The sequence below is a fragment of the Pollicipes pollicipes genome, unplaced genomic scaffold (genome assembly GCF_011947565.3).
Source record: "Pollicipes pollicipes isolate AB1234 unplaced genomic scaffold, Ppol_2.1 Scaffold_7261;HRSCAF=8764_pilon_pilon_pilon, whole genome shotgun sequence".
NCBI classification, from domain to species: domain Eukaryota; kingdom Metazoa; phylum Arthropoda; class Thecostraca; order Pollicipedomorpha; family Pollicipedidae; genus Pollicipes; species Pollicipes pollicipes.
The window spans coordinates 29,732,940-29,755,056 of NW_023597054.1; the positions used below are offsets into that span (position 1 = coordinate 29,732,940).

General features: G+C 50.7%; 1 protein-coding gene across 1 annotated transcript in view; it reads left to right on the top strand.

The window, feature by feature from the left end:
• Nucleotides 1-22,117, top strand: part of LOC119112644 (uncharacterized) — a 47,631-nt gene that overhangs the window by 10,701 nt on the left and 14,813 nt on the right. Inside the window, exons 2-3 of the mRNA XM_037236882.1 lie at nt 7,868-7,940; nt 17,119-17,254. Of these exons, the coding sequence (XP_037092777.1) occupies nt 7,889-7,940; nt 17,119-17,254 (188 nt within the window). The 5' untranslated portion in view covers nt 7,868-7,888. The remainder of the gene's footprint in view (nt 1-7,867; nt 7,941-17,118; nt 17,255-22,117) is intronic.

The window sequence follows — 22,117 nt, forward strand, 5'->3', positions numbered from 1 at the left end:
ACGCACTTGATGCCGATGTGATCAATCAGTCCTGATAATCTTGACACCTTGGCACTTTGCAGTAACGGGGCCACGCGTTTTGTTCCGGGCCACAATATTCTCCAGCGCGGGTAAACGACCTAAATTGTCTTCCTGCATCGTTAAACCAGCAGTGTTTTAAATGCATTCTTTTAAACATACACTCAATGCAGTGCCTTTCGTTCATCGTGGAAAGTAGTTTTCACGAATTGCTTAACCAGGAGGGCACTCATACATCGTGGTGAACACATTCTCGCGCGTGCTCCATCATACAAGTGGAGTATTTGGCTTTCGCATTATCGTAGGTTGTTACCATGCGGGCGTCTAGAGTACGGTTCTGGCCTAACATTTACCGGATCTCCTTAGAATGCGTCGTGTCGCTCAACGCAAATAGTCGGGATCTACTTCAGTGCCTTTGCATGGAAAAGTCGGATTGTCTAAAGAATGTCGATCAATGCGACGCCGACGCGTTGAGATCAGCTGGCTTGCAGCCGAGGCTTAGAGTCAGGACATCGCCGTGATGTTCACGCCCGCTGCAACACAGGAATGACGGGAACAAAGGTCCGATTGCAAGGCCGCATACGCAGGTGGAGAGAGTACGGTATCAGAGTACAGTGCACAGTACAGTAGAGAAAGTACAGTATCGCCGCTGACACATGCCAACGTGAGGCGTCGACAGGGGCTCAGGCAAGGCCAAAGACCAACACTTGTCGACGGACAAGTGAATGAAAACGCGCCGGTCCGGTCTGGGGTTGATGTGGACGCGAAGCATGGAGCATCGAACCGAAAGGGCTGCCGGTCAGGCGCGTAACGGCCACGGTCGGCTTCGGGTGTGAAAGCGACGGAGCCGAAGACATCTAGTATGCATTTAGCATGCGCTTGGGCGGGGTCAATTTGACGCCCCGAAAGTTTTTCCAGAACAATTTCCGAGAGGTGCGGCGTAGCGTAGCTGCTCCAATTTTTTAACAGTGAGGGAACTTTAAAAAAGATGAAAATTGGAGGTAATTTGTAAGGTCGCTGACCTGTGGCAGGTCGAAGTTAGGCCGAAGTTGTCAGCGAAGGTAATTTCTGGGTAATCGCTCAATCGGATGTAATAACGGAGTGTTAGATGAAGCCATACAGCCCTAAGATAGTTTCTAAGACAGACAGGCAATTTAATTTAGGCTTTTGACAAATTTCATTCATCGGCCATTCCGTACGGAGGCCAGACCGAGGTCAAAAACCAACCTGCTTTTCATTGGTTGTTTGGATGGGTAGTTTCTGGTGCTGAGTTAGGTTTTCGATAAAATCGACCACAGTGGACATCTTCCATGAACTTATGAAAGGTCAGAAAGGCCACTGACCAAAAATGACCCATATCAATAGTTTTTTTTTAGGAACGTACCGCCTAGCGCAATCCTTCACCCTTATTCAACTTCAAAATCAAAGCAATCTCGTAGCTTTTTGGTCACCATGACCCTGTTAAAGGTCAAACAAGGTCACTTATCTCAAATAAACAATAGTGACATTTTGCTTAGAAAAGGTATCTAGGTTCAAGGCGGCTGCATGAGGAGGTTTGGGGCTGTTTGGACACCAACCTGGAGTTTGACCTCCTTGTTTGACCTTATGTTACCCAAAAGTCACGACCTAAAAGCCTCAGATTTTGAGACGAGTGAGGTCGCAAACGTTCAGTCAACACTATAAATTCAGTATCTCTTAGCTTTTGAGCACTCAGCAGGTCAGAGTAACCTCAAGCCGAGGGTGTGGCATTCAGCCGGTCAGCTGGACGTGCGTTAATTAGAACCTCCAGCGAGATCACCCATTAGGGAGGCTGCAGCGCGATCGCACTCATTGAAACTGAGTGAGGCGCGCAGCTGATCTTCGCGTCGGGGAAGCGTGTTAAGGCGCATGCTAGCATAAAAGGGCGACTTATGTGGCATGAGGTGAGCTGGGCGATAACAGGCATGAGAGCTATCAATTATCATCAAGGTGATGATACCATAACCGAAGCTAACTGAAAAGATACTTTTGAAACCCCCCACAAAGACGGACAGTAGGCAGGGGCTCACTGCTGTAGCGCTTGTGCGCTAGCTCACCAAAGTGGCTTCAAAATTGCCCGCGTACGTGCCTCAGCAGAACTGACAGTTTCGCCGAAGGAATAATCTTGCGCGTTTGATGACTTGATCAAAAAATTGCAAAAACGCAAGCGCTTTGGATGAATGATAACCACAGCGAGGTAAATCATACGCACGTGTAATTTCCATTACCAGAATGTCTGTCGGGTTGGCTTCGTATTGCTACATTTGAAACCGGTCTCGAGAAATGTGAAGTTGCACGCAATAAAGCTGATAATTGGCATACACACGTTATGCCAATGGGTCGCATTCCTCGGATCAATCTTTCGATCGATGCCATGGTTCAGTGATTTATATATTATCAGTCCCTTGTAGACGGTCAGTGTTTTTAGGCGGTGCACCGCTGACCTACGCTTTCGGAGATCTGACTGAAATTTCTGAAAAGAAAGAGTTTGTAGACAGTAGCCGGCTCGCCTGCAACGTGCAGTTGGTGTCACGCCTCATCAGTTCCAGCCAGAGATCTTCTCTGAAATTGCATACAATCACATCATCACGTGTGATTGATGACGACGACAACGACGACGACGAGGAAAGCCCTTTACAACACATATTGTACAAACAGTAGCGTGCGCCCGAAGCAATGCTCGTAATGCCCCCGATAAGTGCTGGCGGTACGTGCCCCCCCCCCCCCCTTCCCCATACACATACGCGTGCCAGGTTAATGACATGTTTTAATTTGTGCGTGAGTAAATGTTGACAGCTTGACATTACACATATGCACATAAAACACATGAACATACAATTTTTTACGGCTCGCAAGAAATTGCGCTCGTTTACGGTGCGCATAGCCCGGTGTGCAGTGAATAGTTTTTGAGTTGAGCCCCGACCACCACCATCACCACGATAAAAACTCTACATGATAAGCACATTTTTAACTTCGGTGGCGGATCTAGCCTACACCAAAAATCAAACATAGACTTTAGACTTAAAATTAGACTTAAGGCTTATAGCACCAAGATATCCTTAAATGAAGGTAACAAAACACAAAAACCTGATTTATGACTGAAGTGTAATGGATTTGGCGGTTTCAAATTGTTATGTTCCTGACTTGTGATGAGCTAAAGGAATGCCAATTTTTGGCCGACATTTTTACTTACCTAGGCAATACTTATTCCACGTCGGATCTGAGAGCAATGAAGTTGTAACTTTTTGGAAATCTCCATCACTAAACAACATGGCGTCGTCGTACACATTAGAATTGCGCTAAAGTAAACTTGATCTGTAATCTGGGGTGGATCGTGTGTTACTGCATGTGCATTTGCGGTGTGTTTTATTTGTTTGTGTGTACTAGACCTGCATGGTATTCATGTTTAAGCCTTGGATGTTCAGCCTTAAGATGCTGCTACTATGCTGTGAAATGTCGTTAGTAGTCAATATATGCGTATATATATATATATATATATATATATATATATACCCACACCTATACTATCGTTTATCTGCGCATGCATATGGGGACTTTGGGTATTGAAAACCTGCAAGGCTTAGTGTTTTATTTTCGGTGTGCCTTTCCAACGTTTCTGCTGAACCAGCGATGGAGCGTACCACCCGCAGCCATCCTTCACTTCGTGCATAAATGAGCCAATGAAGTACCAATGCAGTCACATGCCACCAGTGGAGGACGCGCCTCTATTCTCACTCAATCTCAACGGGAAACGGCTGCCGTCGCGCTTGAATTAAATAAAAAATACATATTTTCCGCAGTGCTGAAATAACCTGTTTTAAACTCACCCTTTACACGTCAGCCAATCACCGGGTTCAGCTGGTTGGCTGACGGACGCTGTACGCGCATGCGAGCATTGGGACACGGGATGATCTGCTCTACCGACTCCCAATTCACCACGCCCCGGAGTGAAGATGGTGTTGCGCAGTGGTCAAAGTGTAGAGAGCTCACAAGCATAACTGGAAATGCGGCCTGATGACAGGTGAAACACCACTCCGCACTCCACATCTAGGGCGGACGAAGCGTAAATGGAGGGATTTTCCCGGAGATGAGGTGCTCCAAACTTATGCAAAGGTGTGCGCCAACCCCAAGTGTAGACACACCTTATAGCCTATCCAGATAACTGTTCTCAAGCCCGAGCAGGGAGGCACCCTTGACCCAGTTCACGAAACGACAGAGTCAAAAGAAAACCTAACGTCCAGACGAAGTTTTGCCTTTAACTTCTGAGCGACGTCGTTGGGAGCTGAAACAAGGTATCTGCCAGTTTAGACATCACACGGGGTCTATCCTAATGCTGGGGAAAGGGCGGCATCCGAACCGTAGCAGAGGAACACCCGTATCGACAACGCAACGCGCCCGTATTGTGGGATATTGCTTGCCTGAAAAGCACGCATTCGTACCGACAGCAAAATGCATTGCTGCCGACAGGGCCATCTAAAAAATAAATAAGCATGTTGTGGAATGGCTGTCACTTTGGTAAATGAACTCTCTTTCGCTGCCGTGATTGAGTATTTCCTTACATAATGACAGTTATTAACCGTCACCACGTGGGGTCTTTCACGACCGCCTGTGGCGGCTAGATCTGGCTTCGAACTAATATCAGACGCCATTAGTTGGCGCATATAGATTCGAGGCCAATCGACAGCACCGTCCTTTTTCGTCGTGAAGGAGACAAGCTGAAGTCATTTGTGCAACGTATGGCGTTACACGTTACAAGAGCATCCCCATAGCGATGCGTATTACCGAGTGCAACCGAACCTGTGGGGGACGTAGTTTCGTTTGCTGACCGTTAATACTGGGACCGCGGGGAAATATCTCATTTCCTGTCTCCAGAAATGTGGTTATAGGATGTCGCCGTTCAAGGTGAAACTGAAGGCATATCAGGTTGCGTCAGGAGCAGCCAAGTCAAATCATGTCATTGGAATTTATGTTATGACTGGCGTCCGGATCAATAAATTGACATTGACCGGGGTTTTACGATGCAGGGAACGGTTACTCCAGATTGAGCCTCGTGGGTTGCTAGGTTCTTGAGATAGAAACAATGCCGCAAGTAAGTTTTATGCTGTTGTTTGGGCCTGCATTGTTGCAACTAGAAACATCTTTCACTTTATGCTTGGTGCGGTCAACCATTTTAACACGCGCCCGTGTGGACGGTTGGATACCGTTCGCTCGGGTGGGGTCAATTTGACCCCACTGAGACCTCAAGAACTAAGAGACCTAGAGACATCAAGTTCACAGAGTACATTGGGCTGTACGTGAACTCACTTAGATCAAAGTTTGAGGTTCCTAGGTCATGAACTTTGTGTCAAATAAGTCAAATAAGGTCAAATTCCAGTTCGGTCTCCAAAGTGCCCCCAGAACCTAGATAGCTGTTTCTAAGCAAGAGGTCACATGCTCATTTAAGATCAGTGACGTTGTTTACCCTCTTGAAGGTCATGGCGACCAAAATGATACAGCACTGCTTTGAATTTTGCATTGGAATAAGCGACAAAGATTACGCTAGGTAGTACGGTTCTAGAAACAAAATGTTGACCCGGGTGTTTTAGGTCAGTGGCATATTCTGACCTTTAAGATGTCTTTGGGAGATTTATGATGCGGTTCCTGCCATCAGTAAATTTGAAATGAACACCAGGAACTGCCGCATACAGCAAGTCCTAGGGTAATAAAACCAGTTGCTTCTGACCTTGGTCTGACTTTCATACCTGACCCTAGGTCGATACAATTTGTTCATTCGTTTGTCGTGCTGCCTAAGAAAGTATCTAAAGTATGTATGGCTACTTCTAACACTCCACTGCTGCAATCGATTGAACATTTGCGTAGAAATTGTCTTCGCTGAGTACAGGGCCTGGCTTTGACCTGGCGTAGGCCAGCGACCATGCGAGGTACGTCCAATTTTCTTTTAACCAAACGATGCGCTATTTAATTTTCTAGAGTCATGCAAATTTTTGGTGCGGCTACACCGCCCCGTTTGGAAACCATGGCGTAAAAACTTTTGAGGATCAAATTTACCCCCGCCGTAGCGCGTGTTAGAGTGGTGTACACCGTGTACACAGTGTACTCTTTGTTCCTTTTGCACACTTTTTGCTTGTAACTGCGTCAGACGCGTGCGATTTGATCAGCTGTACCAGTTGTCTCAAAATCCTTATGAATGGCTTGGAAGTTTGATCTGAAGTAGCCGATCCTGTGGGATAAATTCATTTTGACTCCCTGCTCACCGCTGTGAAGGGAATGCATTTCACTGATCTTGTTTTTCAACGTGGGTGTTTTTCAACGTTTGCAACCCACTGATGTATTAAACTTTTGTGTAGTAAATGCTACGAAAGCTTAAAACACTGTCTAGACATTGCTCTCAGAGCCTCCCCAAGGAGTTACCGCCAACCCTGCTGTCACCTCCCGACGAATTTTCGAATTGCACCACGTGTCCGCAGTGGTGCCGCAGCAGCACTCTGGCCGTGATCACCAGCATTATGATGATCATCATCATCATCCGTTTATTACTAGGGTTTGGGTATAGATGGCTTAATGCGTGACCGGAGTCAATGGTTCCATGTTATGCGATAAAAACGATGCTGGTGAAATGATGCGATAAAACATGGTGAAACACCAAGAACACAGGAAGCGCGCACAGAAGCAAACACTGCCACTGATGACGCATTAGACAAGTCTCGAGATGAACATAGCACGGCCCTGCGAGGCACGAGAGCTGGTGACATGCGATTTCAGGACGAGGAGTGTATTCGCGGCGACCCGAACGACCCATTGAATACCGTCTACGTCATAACTCATAGGATCTGCGCCTTTTGGTGTTCGCAGCGGCCCGAACGACAGATATTCTACATGACGTCAGATGGAACTGTTGCCAAACGCGCGGAATATTTTTTCTGTTACTTGAGCAAAGTGTGACAGAAATGCCACAGCGGATTCAATTGTAAACAAAACATGTTTTTCCTCTCATGTGGTTCTGCCTCTCAGTCTGAGGTGTGGCTGCCGCCTGCTACCTCAATCAAGTGCAAAGTGTGATTTTCGCGATCTGGATCGTCTTGTGGGTGCGGGGCTGGGATGACATTGGATCGGCTTTGGAGTAGCTGGTCTGGCGCGGCATAGGTGATCCTATTTCATGCCATGACAACGCTAGCGTCTTCAGCGTTTTAAATGACCACTGAACCCCGGTGGTGGTCTAGTCGCTACCGACCCCTCCCACCGTTGTTAGTCTGCGGGTCGCGAAGTCGGTGGTGGCTGCCATTTTGGGGTTTCCTGCTTTCTGGCTTAGTCGCAACAACTGTATGAATTTATTGTATTATATTGTCGCCATTATTACATTGCCGCGCAGGACATTGTCGTGCTGTACGGCACCGTCCTAGAATCGCCTGCCGCCGGTCGCTGTGACCTTGCGGTGCCGCGCTGTCTTCATGTCTAGGCTTGACCAATGTGGCAAAGAGGGTGTTGTTTGCTTTTGTGCGCTCGTAACACGATAGTGGTATGTTTTTTATCGTTGCCGCATGTTCGCTTTTATCGTATAGTATGGAGCCCATTGGCTCGAATGCAACATTAAACCATAGATCTGGGACGATTCGCAATGGATGCAGGGCAATTATGGTCATGATGGTAGCGACCGCGGCCAGTCTTGCTGTGGTACGCTGCAGTCACACGGTGTGGTTGAAAAACTCGTCGACAGAGGGCAGCACAATCGGTAAAAATTTCTTGCGGATCTGGGTTATGCAAGGGTCTGCGCATGACCGCTCGCGTCGAACTACCGCCGTTCACCATGTGACGCGTAAACGGCCCGTTTCAGGCTGCTGGGGGCTGGCCAGCCATGTCGTCAGCATACGCCACGACCGCCCTGGCCATTGTGCTCTTCGCCCACGGTATGTCAGCTATGCCACACATGCGCCGCGCAGCCTGGGAAGCCCACACTGGAGATCAGTTTTTGTACTTGGATGGATTTGTCTGAATCAGGATGAGATGGCATGACTCGATGGCACGTGCGGCATGTTCTCTTGAGCTGAATCGTTTGATATGTTCTGCAATCTGTAGTTCAACGGTTATGATGTTTTTACGTGAAGGCTAACCTTGGGTGGACCCGTGGCAACGTTAACTCTGCACCTGCAAGTTTGCCCAAATTTTACGTGGCTATATCAACTTGATGTTTTGTCGCAACTTCACTGTAACTAAGGCTGTTCGGTTCATCTGCTTCTTGAGCTGAAAATTTTGGAAACAATATTAAGCATTGTTTGGAATGACCCATCAAAGCCATATATCGGAGGATTTTTAAACCCTTGACCTTTGAAAACCATGTTCGTTTCACAAGTTTGGAAGTCCTTAAGCCAGTACTGTCAATGTCGAGCCCAAACCGGAGTGCAGGGTCGGATATTGGTCGGAGAAATATACCGTACGTGTCTGGTATCAGTGCATCGCGAGCTTATCTGTTCAAAACAGTCTGAAATCCCAGAAGGGAAGGGAGGGTAGGGGTTGGGATAAATCTATCCGTTCTCAAGAGCTGCACGGGAAGATCGTTAATGCCGAGCTGGTATAACTTCAAGAGATGTAGGATGAGCACCAAAGCGAAGCACCTCAACTGAACAATCAACCTTCGTTGTTACATTGCGATTATGGCGATAATGTTGGCCAGCTCAAGACGTCAGGCACTATAGTTTGCGACGAAGCTAGGCTTAGATCACGGCCACAGTGCTTCCAGGAAGCCTGCTGGAAGTCCACGGGACATGCATAGATCAGCTGCAGGAGTGGTGCGCCGCCTGCCCGCCAGTGACGTAGCACCTACCACGGCCGCGTTTGCGTTCATTGTCGAGCCACGTTTGCCGGAAATACGATCCGTTGTTGCCTGCGCTGCCAGCCTGCGCACGCCGTTGCCGTGACGGTGTGTGTGTGGGGGGGGGGGGGGTATCGCCGGCTATCAGAGACCATTCTCCACTCTCCCCACCTCTATCGCTGTCTACAAAGGCGTCCATAATGCCGAAAACGCCATCATGACCGCGGGTTGCCGGGACGGGTGGCGGGAAGTCATCAAAACATCCAAGATTGTAGCGTCCGGTGCTTATATCATCCAGGATTGCAACATCCAGTGCTCAAAACGTTCAGCATGCGTCCAATTTCGCGCCCATTGAGGGCGTTTATGAGATACAGGTGCGCAACGGCCAGAGTCGCAAAGTCCAGAGTCGTAAAGTCCAGTGTTCGGAACGTCCAGCGTTCCTGGCACCCATATTAGTTTGGATTCCTGCCGTTAGATGACACTACAGAAGGATTTTTACTCTTGCCGCTTTTGCCCTCTTCTGTCAATGGATGGTACAGTCAACCTGGCATTCCATTGATTATCACGTGATGCGTACAGTGGAGCATGGTAAATATAAATTACCTAGACGCCTGGCGGTCGTGTCCGGCCTGGGCGCGGCCGCGCCCCGACGTCCACCGGCGGACTAAGCCCAGGCGCGCCGGGCGGCGCCGCAGCCGGAGATGTGGCAGCTGGCGCGGGCTCGGCCGGGACCTCTGCGCCCGCGGCGCAGGCGGACGCTCTCGCCCCGCCGCTGCTGCCGGAGTCCCATATGCCGGGGGGCGCCACAGCTCATCATACAAAGAAGATTTAGATTGTCATATGGCATGACCTGGTACTATTTGAATTTTTCAATGTTTCATCTTGCATTGGACATTTTCTGGAATGACGGTAATAGACAGCCGACATCATAAAACGTTTATAAGCTAAAAATTCTTCCTGCTTGTTCTTGCATAGATCTTATGCCTACATACAGCAGTTATTGTAATGCCGGTTAAGTGCGAACATTCTGCATACGCATCGCAACACAGACAATAGGATTTACACATTACAGTTAAGCATCATTGACAGGCAACAGTGTATTTTTAAAAAAATTTTCCCCGTTTATTCGCGACACTCAAAACACTCAATGTTCCGGTATTCTCCGCCCTTGCAAACACAACTCACTGCTAAGTACACTGGCCCCCTCCGACAAGGTGCCTCTATTGCTTCAGGGGCCCCGACCAGCGTAATTCGCTGGCCTTGCCTTGTCCCTGCTTGGGACTGTTCGGTTCTAGTGGTGCCTGATCGACGTAGAGGCCTTCATCGACTCCGGAGGCCCGCGATCGGCTCAAAGGGCCCTCTGACCGGCATGAGGACCCAGGCCGCAGGGCCGGGATCCCTAATACAATTTCCGCCGAGCCCTTCGGGCTCTTCAAAGCCACCAATCCGATATTTGAACGTCTGTCCCCAGAGGCCTAAGGCGGGGGGGGGGGGGGGCACGTACCCCTGCCCATCTCCTGTGTGTGCCACTGGAGTTGGACAGCCCCTGGGCTCACCTGTGTGTCTGAGCTCCGCGTCCATCCCATTGTAGATCGCTCTCCCCACAGCCATATACCCATTGAGCGGAAGCGTCGTCCGAGAATTTGGCTGCCGGCGGTTTTTTTGTCGGACAGACTATGACACCGATTGGGGCTTCACGCCTCACCGGCCGCCAGGGCCGTTTAAAGGCGGAACACCTCTATTACGGATTTAATCAGACATTAGGTATGTGGCATGCGGTGGTGGAGTGGGCGGGACCAGGATCAAACAGTCCAGAGATGAGCACCCAAACCACTAACCTCTTTACCAGCATCGCCCCTCTGCAGCACGCCCTGCACGCGTCTTGATAGACTGGTGGTGCTAGACCCCCTAAATTCTGCACTAACGAGGTTCCGAAGCGTAAAAGAAAGAAAGGGTATCGAGATTGATGAAGTGGATGGCGAATGCAAGCTCCCGATTCTCCCAATTCATCCAGCTTATCGTAAACCAGCCCAGTGGCATATACTCGGCTCCGCTGTTCAGATAGTGAATCAACAGCGCCTTTAAGCGCGGCACGTGCACAGTGTTTTGCGGGACGGTTGACAGACAATTAGATAATTCGCAGTCAACGTTTGCTTTTTGACTTTCTGTTTACTTGCAAACAGGAGTGCGGTTCCCTTTTCAGTTGCACAGGATTCGCCCCCGCCGTAGCTTGGGCTCCAGCCTGCAGATTTGAGAAGAAGTGAGCCAAATTCGGAGAGAAACCCGTTTATTGTCATATTACGAAGTTCTCTTCGTTGTTTTTTTGTCGTTCAACCAACCAACTTGTTTTGCGAAACTATGCTCCCGTTTTAAACGTACCTAATTGAAGAAACGATTTGTTCGTAGGCTGGCCATTGAGCGCGTCTGACCAGGTTTCCAGTAGAGATGTCAACAGTCTGACCAGATTTCCAGGTTTCCATTGGGCGCGTCTGACCAGGTTTCCAGTAGAGATGTCAACAGTCTGACCAGATTTCCAGGTTTCCATTGGGCGCGTCTGACCAGGTTTCCAGTAGAGATGTCAACAGTCTGACCAGATTTCCAGGTTTCCATTGAGCGCGTCTGACCAGTAGTTTCCGGATTCAGCTTATGAGACAGCCCCTCCCCCACCTCTTGAGAGCAGACGTGAAATTCGGAATAAGTCTTGTTTGCAGGAGCGTGCGAAAGAAGTTGCAGTGAGAGGAGGGAGGGAGGGAGAAGTAGCCAACTAAAATCACTAACAATACAGGTTAACCTATCAGGAGCTGAATATCAACATGTGCGCCTACCTGGAGCTGTCATCAAATCAATCAGCCTTACACATCAATCATCAGTTGCTTAAAAAATAGGCTGTGAAACATCACCTACACATGCAATAAATAATGCACCAAATTACGACCGAAAATTTTGTCCATAGCCCACAGTATTAAACAGCAGGTAACCCGACAAGTGCCTTCCATGATCACCGTGTAGCTACTGCCTAGTAGTAGTAACCTGGTATTTCCGATGCCACGAGCCAGGGATCAAAGCCTTGAATTCTTTAATACGCTCCGGCCAAGGGCGTGCTGACCCAGCCGAGTTTACGTGCATATGCGAAACGTTGCCCGTGTCCATGCACAGTGGTTTAACTGGGCCCTCTATCGGGCATTATCCGGCCCATTAAGCTAAGGGTTGCGATGAAGTGGTACAGCACCCTATCGCCTAGATCTCACACGCGCTGGATTCTATGAACGCTTGACGTTTTGAACTCTGGATGCTGCGGTTCTGGATGCTGCGCGCCAGAACATTCTGATTCTCTCCTGTTCAGAGACATTGGACGATTTCTGGATGTGAACGCTGGGTGCTGCGATTCTGCGCGTTTTGACCATAAGATGTTATGAGCTCTGGATATTTCAATACGCATCCACGGTGGGCCGGTGGTGGAAATTATGCAGGCGTCCACGTGGGGCTTTGGCACCGACGCAGGCAACAGTTCAATACGCTTTGTGCTCGTGATGCCGGGTAGGCCGGCCTAATGGTGTGCATGAAGCGGCTGGGCGGTTGTAGCGACTGTGGAAACCGCTGCCGATCCCGACCTGCTGCGAGCCGCCGTTGGCTCTGGCTTGCTGCGAGTCGCTGCCCGTCCTGACCTGCTGCGGCGCGCTGTCCGTCCTGACCTGATGCGAGGCGCTGCCGACCCTGACATGAAAACTGCTGCAGACCCTGATCAGATGCGAGCCGCTGCTGGTTCTGACCTGCTGTGAGACACTGTCGGTCCTGCCTTCCTCTGACCCGTTGATAGTCTTGCGATGTTGATGATGACGCTTTGTAAGGAACAGATCGGGCCGTCTTTAGAAAGCTCATTTTCACTGGGAGATGTGTAAACAATTCGGGAAATCACGATGACTCAGCACAGCACGACGGAATGGCACCCTGACCTTGCACCCATTGATATGCCGTACCGGCAGGCCAAGATGCAGTGTGCGCAGATATGGTATGCGAGGTACGATGAGACGCTTCGTAAAGCTCTGACGATGCAGAGCCTCGACCAAGCAGCTGCCTGGCACAAAACAAACGAAATAAGGACGGGCAGCTCAAGCCACGCAGTCCAGGTGGAAAGGTGACTTATGCGTGTGAGGAACCCACCCAGCCATTAGCAAACATCGGGCGTTTTCAAGCCCTCAGAAGCAAAAATTTACTATCCCTCTCGTCCTTTCTTTCTTCCTTCTTTCCTCTGTTCTTTCTTTCCTCTCTCCCTCCTTTCTTTGCTTGCTCGCTCTCTTCCTCCCTCCCCTCCTCCCTCCCTCCCTCCTTCATTTTCTCCCTCTCTCTCTCCCTCGCCCTGCGATGATTTACCTTGCGCTCGAACTAAGGAAGCCAAACATCGCCATCATTACCACTGCATTGTTAGTCTCGTTGTCCGTTGTCTGTATAAATTTACCAAAACTTTTGTATATAAAGTACGCATGCTGCCGGTGCTGACGTGCCGAGTGGCGACGCCTCGTGGAATTGCGATTCTAATGACGCTTGGACCGCGTTCTAGGAAACGTTCATTTAGCGAAGCTCCGTCGGTGCAGGCCTTCAAAGGCTTCTGATTAATCTATGTGAGTACGGCGGTGTGCGCTGGCCACCGGGCTCCCGAGCAGCAAAACTTACAACTTAGTATGACAGCAAAACATCGTGTTTCAGTGACACCTTGTGAGCACGCAAGTCATAAAATCCTTAGTTTCCGCTGCAAGTCTGTCACAATTTTTAGATCAGCTGGCGAGAGCTTCAAGGGGCAGCTCTGTCGTGGAGCGTCAGTGTGTGTCTTGCAATCTTCGTATCCGCTAGCGAGAGCTTTAGAGGACAACTCTCGCGAAGCGTCAGTGTGTATTGCAGTCTTTGGATCCGCTAGCGAAAGCTTTAGGGGACAACTCTCGCGAAGCGTCAGTGTGTGTATTGCAATCTTCGTATCCGCTAGCGGGAGCTTTAGGGGACAGCTCTCGCGAAGCGTCAGTGTGTATTGCAATCTTTGGATCCGCTAGCGAGGGCTTTAGGGGACAGCTCTCGCGAAGCGTCAGTGTGTATTGCAGTCTTTGGATCCGCTAGCGAGAGCTTTAGGAGACAGCTCTCGCGAAGCGTCAGTGTATATTGCAGTCTTTGGATCCGCTAGCGAGAGCTTTAGGGGACAGCTCTCGCGAAGCGTCAGTGTGGGTTACGCTTTGTCAGTCTAGCGGTGGGGGGCCGCTGCTGGGCGTTTCCCGACAGCAGATTGCCCCAGCAGCAGCCGGATGGTCGCGATTAGATTACCATGCAGGCATGTCAGAACAATGGCGCAGGCGGAACAGGCTCGACTATGGCGTCAGCTAGTGTTCACGGAGATGCCATGGCGCGGGCGGAACAGGCTCGACCATGGCGTCAGCTAGTGTTCAAGGAGATGGCATGGCGCAGGCGGAACAGGCTCGACCATGGCGTCGGATAGTGTTCACGGAGACGTCATGGCGCAGGCGGAACTCCGCTCGACCATGGCGTTAGCTAGTGTTCACGGAGTCGCCATGGCGCAGGCGGAACTCCGCTCGACCATGGCGTCAGCTAGTGTTCACGGAGACACCATGGCGCAGGCGGAACGCCGCTCGACCATGGCGTTAGCTAGTGTTCACGGAAACGCCATGGCGCAGACGGAACGCCGCTCGACCATGGTGTCAGCTAGTGTTCATGGAGACGCCGTTGGCGAGGCGTGGTCGAGTCTGGTCTTGATTTAACTCACTAACCCTAATTAGCGTAATCCCAATGTAATTACCGAACCTAGCAATTAAGGAGAATTTGAAGACGGCGGTCTCGCTGTCAGTGGAATCTGAACATATACTTCAGGGTATCGCGGTGCGGAACGTCAGCCCACGAGCCCGGCGTCGCTCACGTGGTGCGGGGCGTCAGCCCACGAGCCTGGCGTCACTCACGTGGTGCGGGACGTCAGCCCAAGGGTCCGGCGTTCCTCTTGTGACCAAACTGAAGTCCATCAAACTTGAGCCGGGCTTCGTGGTGGCAGCTGATGTTGAAGTCAAACAAACTAGTCCAAGAAAACCATGCTGTCATTTAATACAATGCTGACAAAACGATAACGCAAACGAATCTGGTTGAACATAGCACGCGCTGTGGTGTTGTTAAAGCCGCCGTATCATGTTCGTAATTAGTGTCATCGGCTGTAAACAGACCCGCCGCCGTCTCCGAGGTGCGGCGCCTGTCGTGCTGTCAGCCGGCGTCGCGCGCCGGCGGCCGGCCGTGGCCGCGACCGACCGTCGCCGCCCGTCCAGGCCACTGGGGCAGCGGTCGGCCGCTGCACGCGACAGATGGCCGGCGCGGCCAGTCGGTCGGCGCGACGACGGCGATTAGCGCGAAGATTTCTAGGCCAGCGGCGTGAGATCGCCGCCCGCAGCTGCACGCTGACCGTGTGGGATCGGCCCCGGCAAGACGGACATTGTTGTAGCACATGCGCGCGCATGCGGATAAACGCGGCTTACGGGCGCAGCTGGTGCGTGCTGCGCTTTCTTCGGGTCTGCTGGAAAGACCGGATTTAGCTCTGCAGATATGACGAGCAGTGGCACGGGTAATGATGGGATCCCGTTCTTTTCTACGGGACAGCTGAATGAACCCTTTCAGAAGAACACAGTCGCCTTTACTGACGGATTACAGAGGATCGGACGACACAGAGATTTCGCTCAAGAATGACGGCGACCGACGAACGTTTCGAAATCGATATGACACGAGACTTGGGCTCTGATCGCAGGACGTTCACTTTCACTGGCGCTCGGCGGAGGCCCGGTATCGGCCGCGCACGGCCGTATATGGCGACTCTCCGGGGCGGACGCACTGAGTGCCGGGCCATGTCGGGCCGCTCGGTGGAGAGCGGGCGCCGCCGACAAATGTGCGTCCGAGGACGAGCCCGCTACGGGACCGGACTGCTGAGTAGCAGAGGTCGGCCCGTCGCGCAGCTCTGCGGCGAACGGCACGTCGCGCGGGCGGCGGCAGCGTCACGTCAAAGCTGAGGCGAACGGTTGTTTCGCCGCATTGCTGTTCGGCTGCGTCGGAGCGCTGTCAGCTTAGCGTTCGCCATTTCAGCCCCTCCCCCCCCCCCCGCCCCTTTCAAGTCCTGAGATTTTCCTCATTTCTTTCGAGTTGCCTCAAATGAGTGGTAGAGATTAATCTAAATTGTTGGAAGTTTTAAAAGGATAGTAATGTTCTTGGTGATGGCATGAGCGTGCAATTTAGGACAAGGTTCTAAAAGCTTCAATCGCTTGCTTCGAATCATGTCTAGGATGTGACTGGTTCCCAGATATAGGTCGTTAAGATATTCAATGGTTTGATATACAATATATCAGCCATACATGCATGTTTATACACCAATGACACGTCTTACCAAACATTTGTGAGTAAGGCACGACCAATGTGTGTGTGTTACTTCCAAAACTAGCCTAAATACCCTTGTGGATAAACCATGTAATGCCTGCCTCTTCTGGTGCGTGTCTCCAGCCTCCAGCAAAATGACAAGTGCTACGCTACATGATATTGCAGAGAGAGGTGATTTAAGGTGGCATGTCTCTTCACCTGCGCTTGTGGGAACGAGTTGGTGCAAGTGCGGCCAATGTGGCACAAGCTAATGCCTTGAAGTTACCCTTGCCAAAGTAAAGTTCAGTGTAGAAGTACTGGGTGGTAGACTGAACACTTAGGTAGCAAAATGAAGCAGATAAGAGCTATCTGTCTTATTCAAAATGCCCACCTTGTCATAAAATTATTCTCGGAATATGCCATTTTTGCTAACATGAACATGCTCAGGGAAAAAACAGACCCCAACCCGTCTAAAAAGCGAAGGGAACAAATGCGAATACGTCATGTGTCAATAGTGCTGTAGCTTACCCACTGCCCACGTGTGAACATTGCCGCAGCTTACCCACCGCTCACGTGTCAACAGTGCCACAGCTTACCCACTGTCCATGTGTCAACAGTGCCGCAGCTTACCCACTGTCCATGTGTCAACAGTGACGTAGCTTAGTGCACCTTACCCACTGTCCATGTGTGGATAATGCGACAGCTTATCCGCTGCCCATGCGTGGACAGTGCTGAAGCCTTCTTCTGTCCATGACAGTGCTGTGGCCACCAAGTGCGCGTGCCCCCGCGAGCCGGCGGACCGTCGCCATATGTTCGGCCACGCGGTTGACGGCCGCCCCGGGAGCGTCGCTGCCGCTGCCCGCCGTGACCGGCCGACCGGCTTCCGCTGACCGCAGATGGAGGGGCAGAGAGGGCGGCGGCTGCCTGCACTCGGGAGGCCATGAGCCGCTGCTCGGAGCCCCTGCGCGTGCTCACCGACAACCGGGACTTGGGCTTCGCCGCCACCGAAAGGGAGCTCTCCAGGCTGTGTCCGTAAGTGGCTATGATGGCAAACCATGTTGGCGCTATGTATGCACATGTTGTAACTGTTTGGTGTGCTCCTTTATTCCAGGAAAAAAGGAAGTGTTCGTATAATTGCAAGCGTTTGAAGAAACTTTTGTAAAATTAGCATTATTACGCTTTCTGACGTAATGCTTCAGGTGTTCTTTGAGATGCGAGATGACCGGCGTTTCTTGCAATTAGCGTTATAAGGCTGTTTGCTTCACGAATATGCGCTACTACTGAACAGCATTGGGCGTTTCGAGTAAAGCCCATTCAAGTTATATATATATATATATATATATATATATATGTATATATAGACACAGATGTGGCTGATCTTTGTAGCCGGCTTATGTCGGATGTTCGATTGCGTGAGTTTGTTCATTATTGAGCACAACTGCGCTTTCCGCTCATAGCGTAACGCTAGAATATTTTCCTGCTCATGCTTTGACCGTAGTACTCAATCGTTTTTAGCCCGCATTCCACTTAGAGGAGAGTGAAGTTAAGAGAAGAGAGTGGTTCACTCAGCAGACCAAAATCTGGAATCGAGTGCCGGTACGTTGGGGCGTATTCCAACAGCCACCGCGTCGAACAGCGGTGATCAGGAACCTATTGAGCCTGCGAGAGGCCTTTTGTGATCAGTCCTTGTTTCAGGGACGGGTTTTTAGCAGGTGCATGTGTCAGGCGGGGAACGGACAGAGCAGCACCACGAGCTGAAAGTGCCGTATAGCACGTGCGATGCGCTCGTTTAGGCTTCAAGGTTCTGCGTCCTGTCAGCAAACAGACGGTGACGTAGGGCGACGTGTGTTGTTCGCACACACACACACACACACACACACACACACACACACACACACACACACACACACACACACACACACACACACACACACACACACACACACACACACACACACACACACACACACACACACACTATGAATGGCTGAATTTGAATAGAAATGAAGGTACTTACGTGGTGTGAGCACCTTTCATTGATGAACTACGAATTAACGAATTCAATGTTAGTTTCCGAAAATAAATCGATATTTCCTTTGTACTCTGTCGGAACAGTTTATTGAGATGCGTGTTTAAGACCGCTGTTTCGCCCAGTGTAACAGACCTTTTTGCGTGCACCTGTCCGAGAGAATCTTCCCAATGCTCTGACATCAACTGCTCTGACGCGAACGCGCCGTAGAACTGTGGGAACCTCGCCTCTCACCACCTGGCCTCCGGCCGAGTCAGACAAACAGCCGCTTCAGGGACTCTCTGCCATCTGCTGCACTTGGTGTCTGAAATATTTGGCCGCGGCTGTGGGAACCGGTATGAGTATTTAGAACACGTATGATGGTCATTTCGCGGAGATAACATACAACTTTGGTAATGCGTGAAACGCCTAGTTTGTTCTTGAAATGTCAGATTACACAAAACACCTGCGACGTACATACGTATGTACGACGCTGACCTAGATACGGCAGAACAGCAAGCAAGAGGTCGATGGTAACGAAAAGTAGCCTGACACTTGTGGCACACAGGCGTGTGCAGTGGTGTACTTCTGACCGAGACGCGGCCGAGCGGCAGACGAATGTGCGGTGGTACAGAGCAGTGTCCGGCGGTACAAAGCGGTGTACGACGGTACAGAGCAGTGTGCAGCGGTACATAGCAGTGTCCGGCGGTGCAGAGCGATGTCTGTCGGTACAGAGCAGTGCCCGGTGGTACAGAGCAGTGTGCGGCGGTACAGAGCAGTGTACAGAGGTACAGAGCAGTTTCCAGTGGTACAGAGCAGTGCCCGGCGGTACAGAGCAGTGTGCAGTGGTACAGAGCAGTGTCCGGCAGTGCAGAGCAGTGCCCGGTGGTACAGAGCAGTGTGCGGCGGTACAGAGCAGTGCCCGGCGGTACAGAACAGTGTGCGGCGGTACAGAGCAGTGTCCGGCGGTACAGAGCAGCGTGCGACGGTGCAGAGCAGTGTCCGGCGGTACAGAGCAGTGTGCGGCGGTACAGAGCAGTGTGCGGCGGTACAGAGCAGCGTGCGGCGGTACAGAGCAGTGCCCGGCGGTACAGAGCAGTGTGCGACGGTACAGAGCAGTGCCCGGCGGTACAGAGCAGTGTACGGCGGTACAGAGCAGTGCCCGGCGGTATAGAGCAGTGTCCGGCGGTACAGAGCAGTGCCCGGCGGTACAGAGCAGTGCCCGGCGGTACAGAGCAGCGTGCGGCGGTACAGAGCAGTGTCCGGTTCGCGATCACCGCTGGGCTTGGGTACGTGGTGGTGTAGCGCGTGCAGCAGCCTCCGCAGCCTCTGATGCCGGAAAACCTGACCACGATCGATGGTAGCGACGTCGGCTTCCCCGTGCGATATGAGGTCGGTCCCCAGGCAGCTCCTAACGATGGTTTCGGTATCGACCGACCGATAATGATATTTGGGCGCGCCTGTACTGGATGTAGTGTCACCCGGCAGGCATGACGATGTGCTCAAATTTCGCACACCGTGTCCGCAGCTGTGTTTCGACGCGACAGGGGTAAGTTTTGTCCATTCCGGGCGCAAGACATCAACCGTGAATATTTTGGTATTTTCTCTTGTTTTTACCAGAGAATAAAAAGCATACTATTCTACTAAACGAGGTAGAGGGCGCTACCTTAAAACGGTGCTAGGTTGTTGTAAGTAAGCAAGGCTTTTGCAGACAAATATTCTCATACGCTCTCTTATTATCGTAGTGGAAAGCGAGTGTAATAAATGGCACTGCCTGCAGAAGGACAATGTGGTCCGTCTAAATAAGCGCGAACCGAGCCGTGCAGTTTTAGTTCTCCAACAAGCGTTTTCACGCTTTCTTCGCTGCGCAAGGGATAGCAATTTAAATTCGATACGCTCTGCAGCTGAATTCACGTCCCTAGCTGCTTTGGGTGCCGAGATATGACGCAAAACGTGAAAGACGGTGCCGACCACATCCATCTCGCTGGTTCGTGCACGCGAGATACGCATCGCGTGCGACAGCACAATCTATGCCACGTGATTGTCTCTTCGATTGCCATCAATGCATGCCAGTCCACAGCGGCTCCGTGCCCTGGGTGCTGAAATGTGGCACACAGCTCTAAAACTTGCAGAATACGCACCTCATTGTTTCCGGAGCTTCTGAATGTGACACGTAACTCGTGCGTGCGCACTCGCGGAAATGAATAACTGAGCGTTTAAGTCCTTATTGTGGCATGCCAGTCCCGCGTCGCTACATGCCATAAGTGTGAAAATGTGGCGTAAGACATAAAAACTGCCGAAATCGGCAAACTGCATCTTTCCAGCTAGTGAACACGTGGCACGTGACACGTGTCACCGGCCATTGTCGTCACGCCCTTTACATTCCTTTTCTCGTTACATTCCATTATCCTGTCGCTCTAAGCCTTGGGTGCCGGAAACGTGGCAAAAAGTGAACGCCATTGAAAAATGCAAAATCCACCTTGCCAGCTGGTGTAATCGCGACACGTGGCCCGTGTGATCAAAAACTTGGTGCCACCTAACCGCCCGTTTGATTCACTATTGACGCATGTTACACCCGAATCACTTCGTAACCTAAATCGCGAGACGTGGTGCAAGACGTGAAAGTTGGCGTAAGCTGAAAAATCCATCTTGCCAACACGTGTGCGCGTGACACGTGGCACGTTGGACTGTATCATTTGGTAGTTTCCACCTTTCTATTCAATACCCTATTTAAGTATTTCATTCTCCGGTCGCTTCATGCCCTGGGCGCCGAGACATCGGAAAACGTGAAAACCCGTCAAAAATAGCCAAATCCATTTTTTTAGCACGTGGGCGTCATGAAGCGTGACACGTATGACCAACCATTGATGTTTTTCCTGTTCAATTCCCTGTCGAAGCATGCCACTTCCAAGTGTCCTGGGTGCTGAGATGTGCCACAAAACGTGTACACCCGCGGAGCATCGCAAAATCCATCTTTGTGCGCGTGTCGCATGACACGTGCGACCGTACCATTTCCCATACCACAAGTTTTGTGCCACTCTCGGGTTGTCCGAACCGTCCTCCAATTGTCAAGATATTGGTGTGAGATTGCGTAATCGGTCGAAAACAGTAAAATACGACACCCATTCACTTGATCGTATCGCCGTCTGACCTTGAACTCGCACCGGGGGTAGCCGAGAGGATACTTTTTGGTACATGCGTTTCCTAGCAACCGCTGTCATCGGTGTTAGAAGTAATGCTGACCGAAATCGCCCAGCTATAAATGTTCGGGTAAAAACGTTGCATCTTACGAAATACTTCAAACGACAAAGACTAGATTTATAACATCATTTTGTAAATACACTTATAATTTCCTGTAGCTCTACAACTAGCTTTCAGAACCAGCACAGTGCTCTGGAACAGGAAAGTTCACGCCACTAAAACCTACATCGTCGAGCATATATTGGACGAAAGTGATAGAAATACAGTGAAAGTTCCCCAAATATTCTGCGCTTGCTACTTTCTGTTGTTTCTGTGCTTTTTTTGCAACTAATTTGGGCCTCACACAGAGCCGTCCAATGATCATAAGCCCGCTACGTGGTCCAGGGGTCTAAAGTTATATTTCCCTGAGGGCCTCGACTTCTCAGGCCCTGAATAAATCGCAACTGAGCCCACGAGCGTACGTTCCGCTCCCTCCTCCTTCTCCAGTTCCCAACTTACTCCTCCGTAAAGACATGAATTCCTGCAAAATAGCACATCATACTAATGAAAATCCCGCGAAATGCAGGCTTCCCTGAAAGATCTTGGAAGATGTGATATTATCAAACTCATTCCTATTTCCGATTCCCTTTTGCTATGCAGTCCTCAGAGCCAAAGAAAAACGTGGAGGCATAGTAGCCTGAATGTAC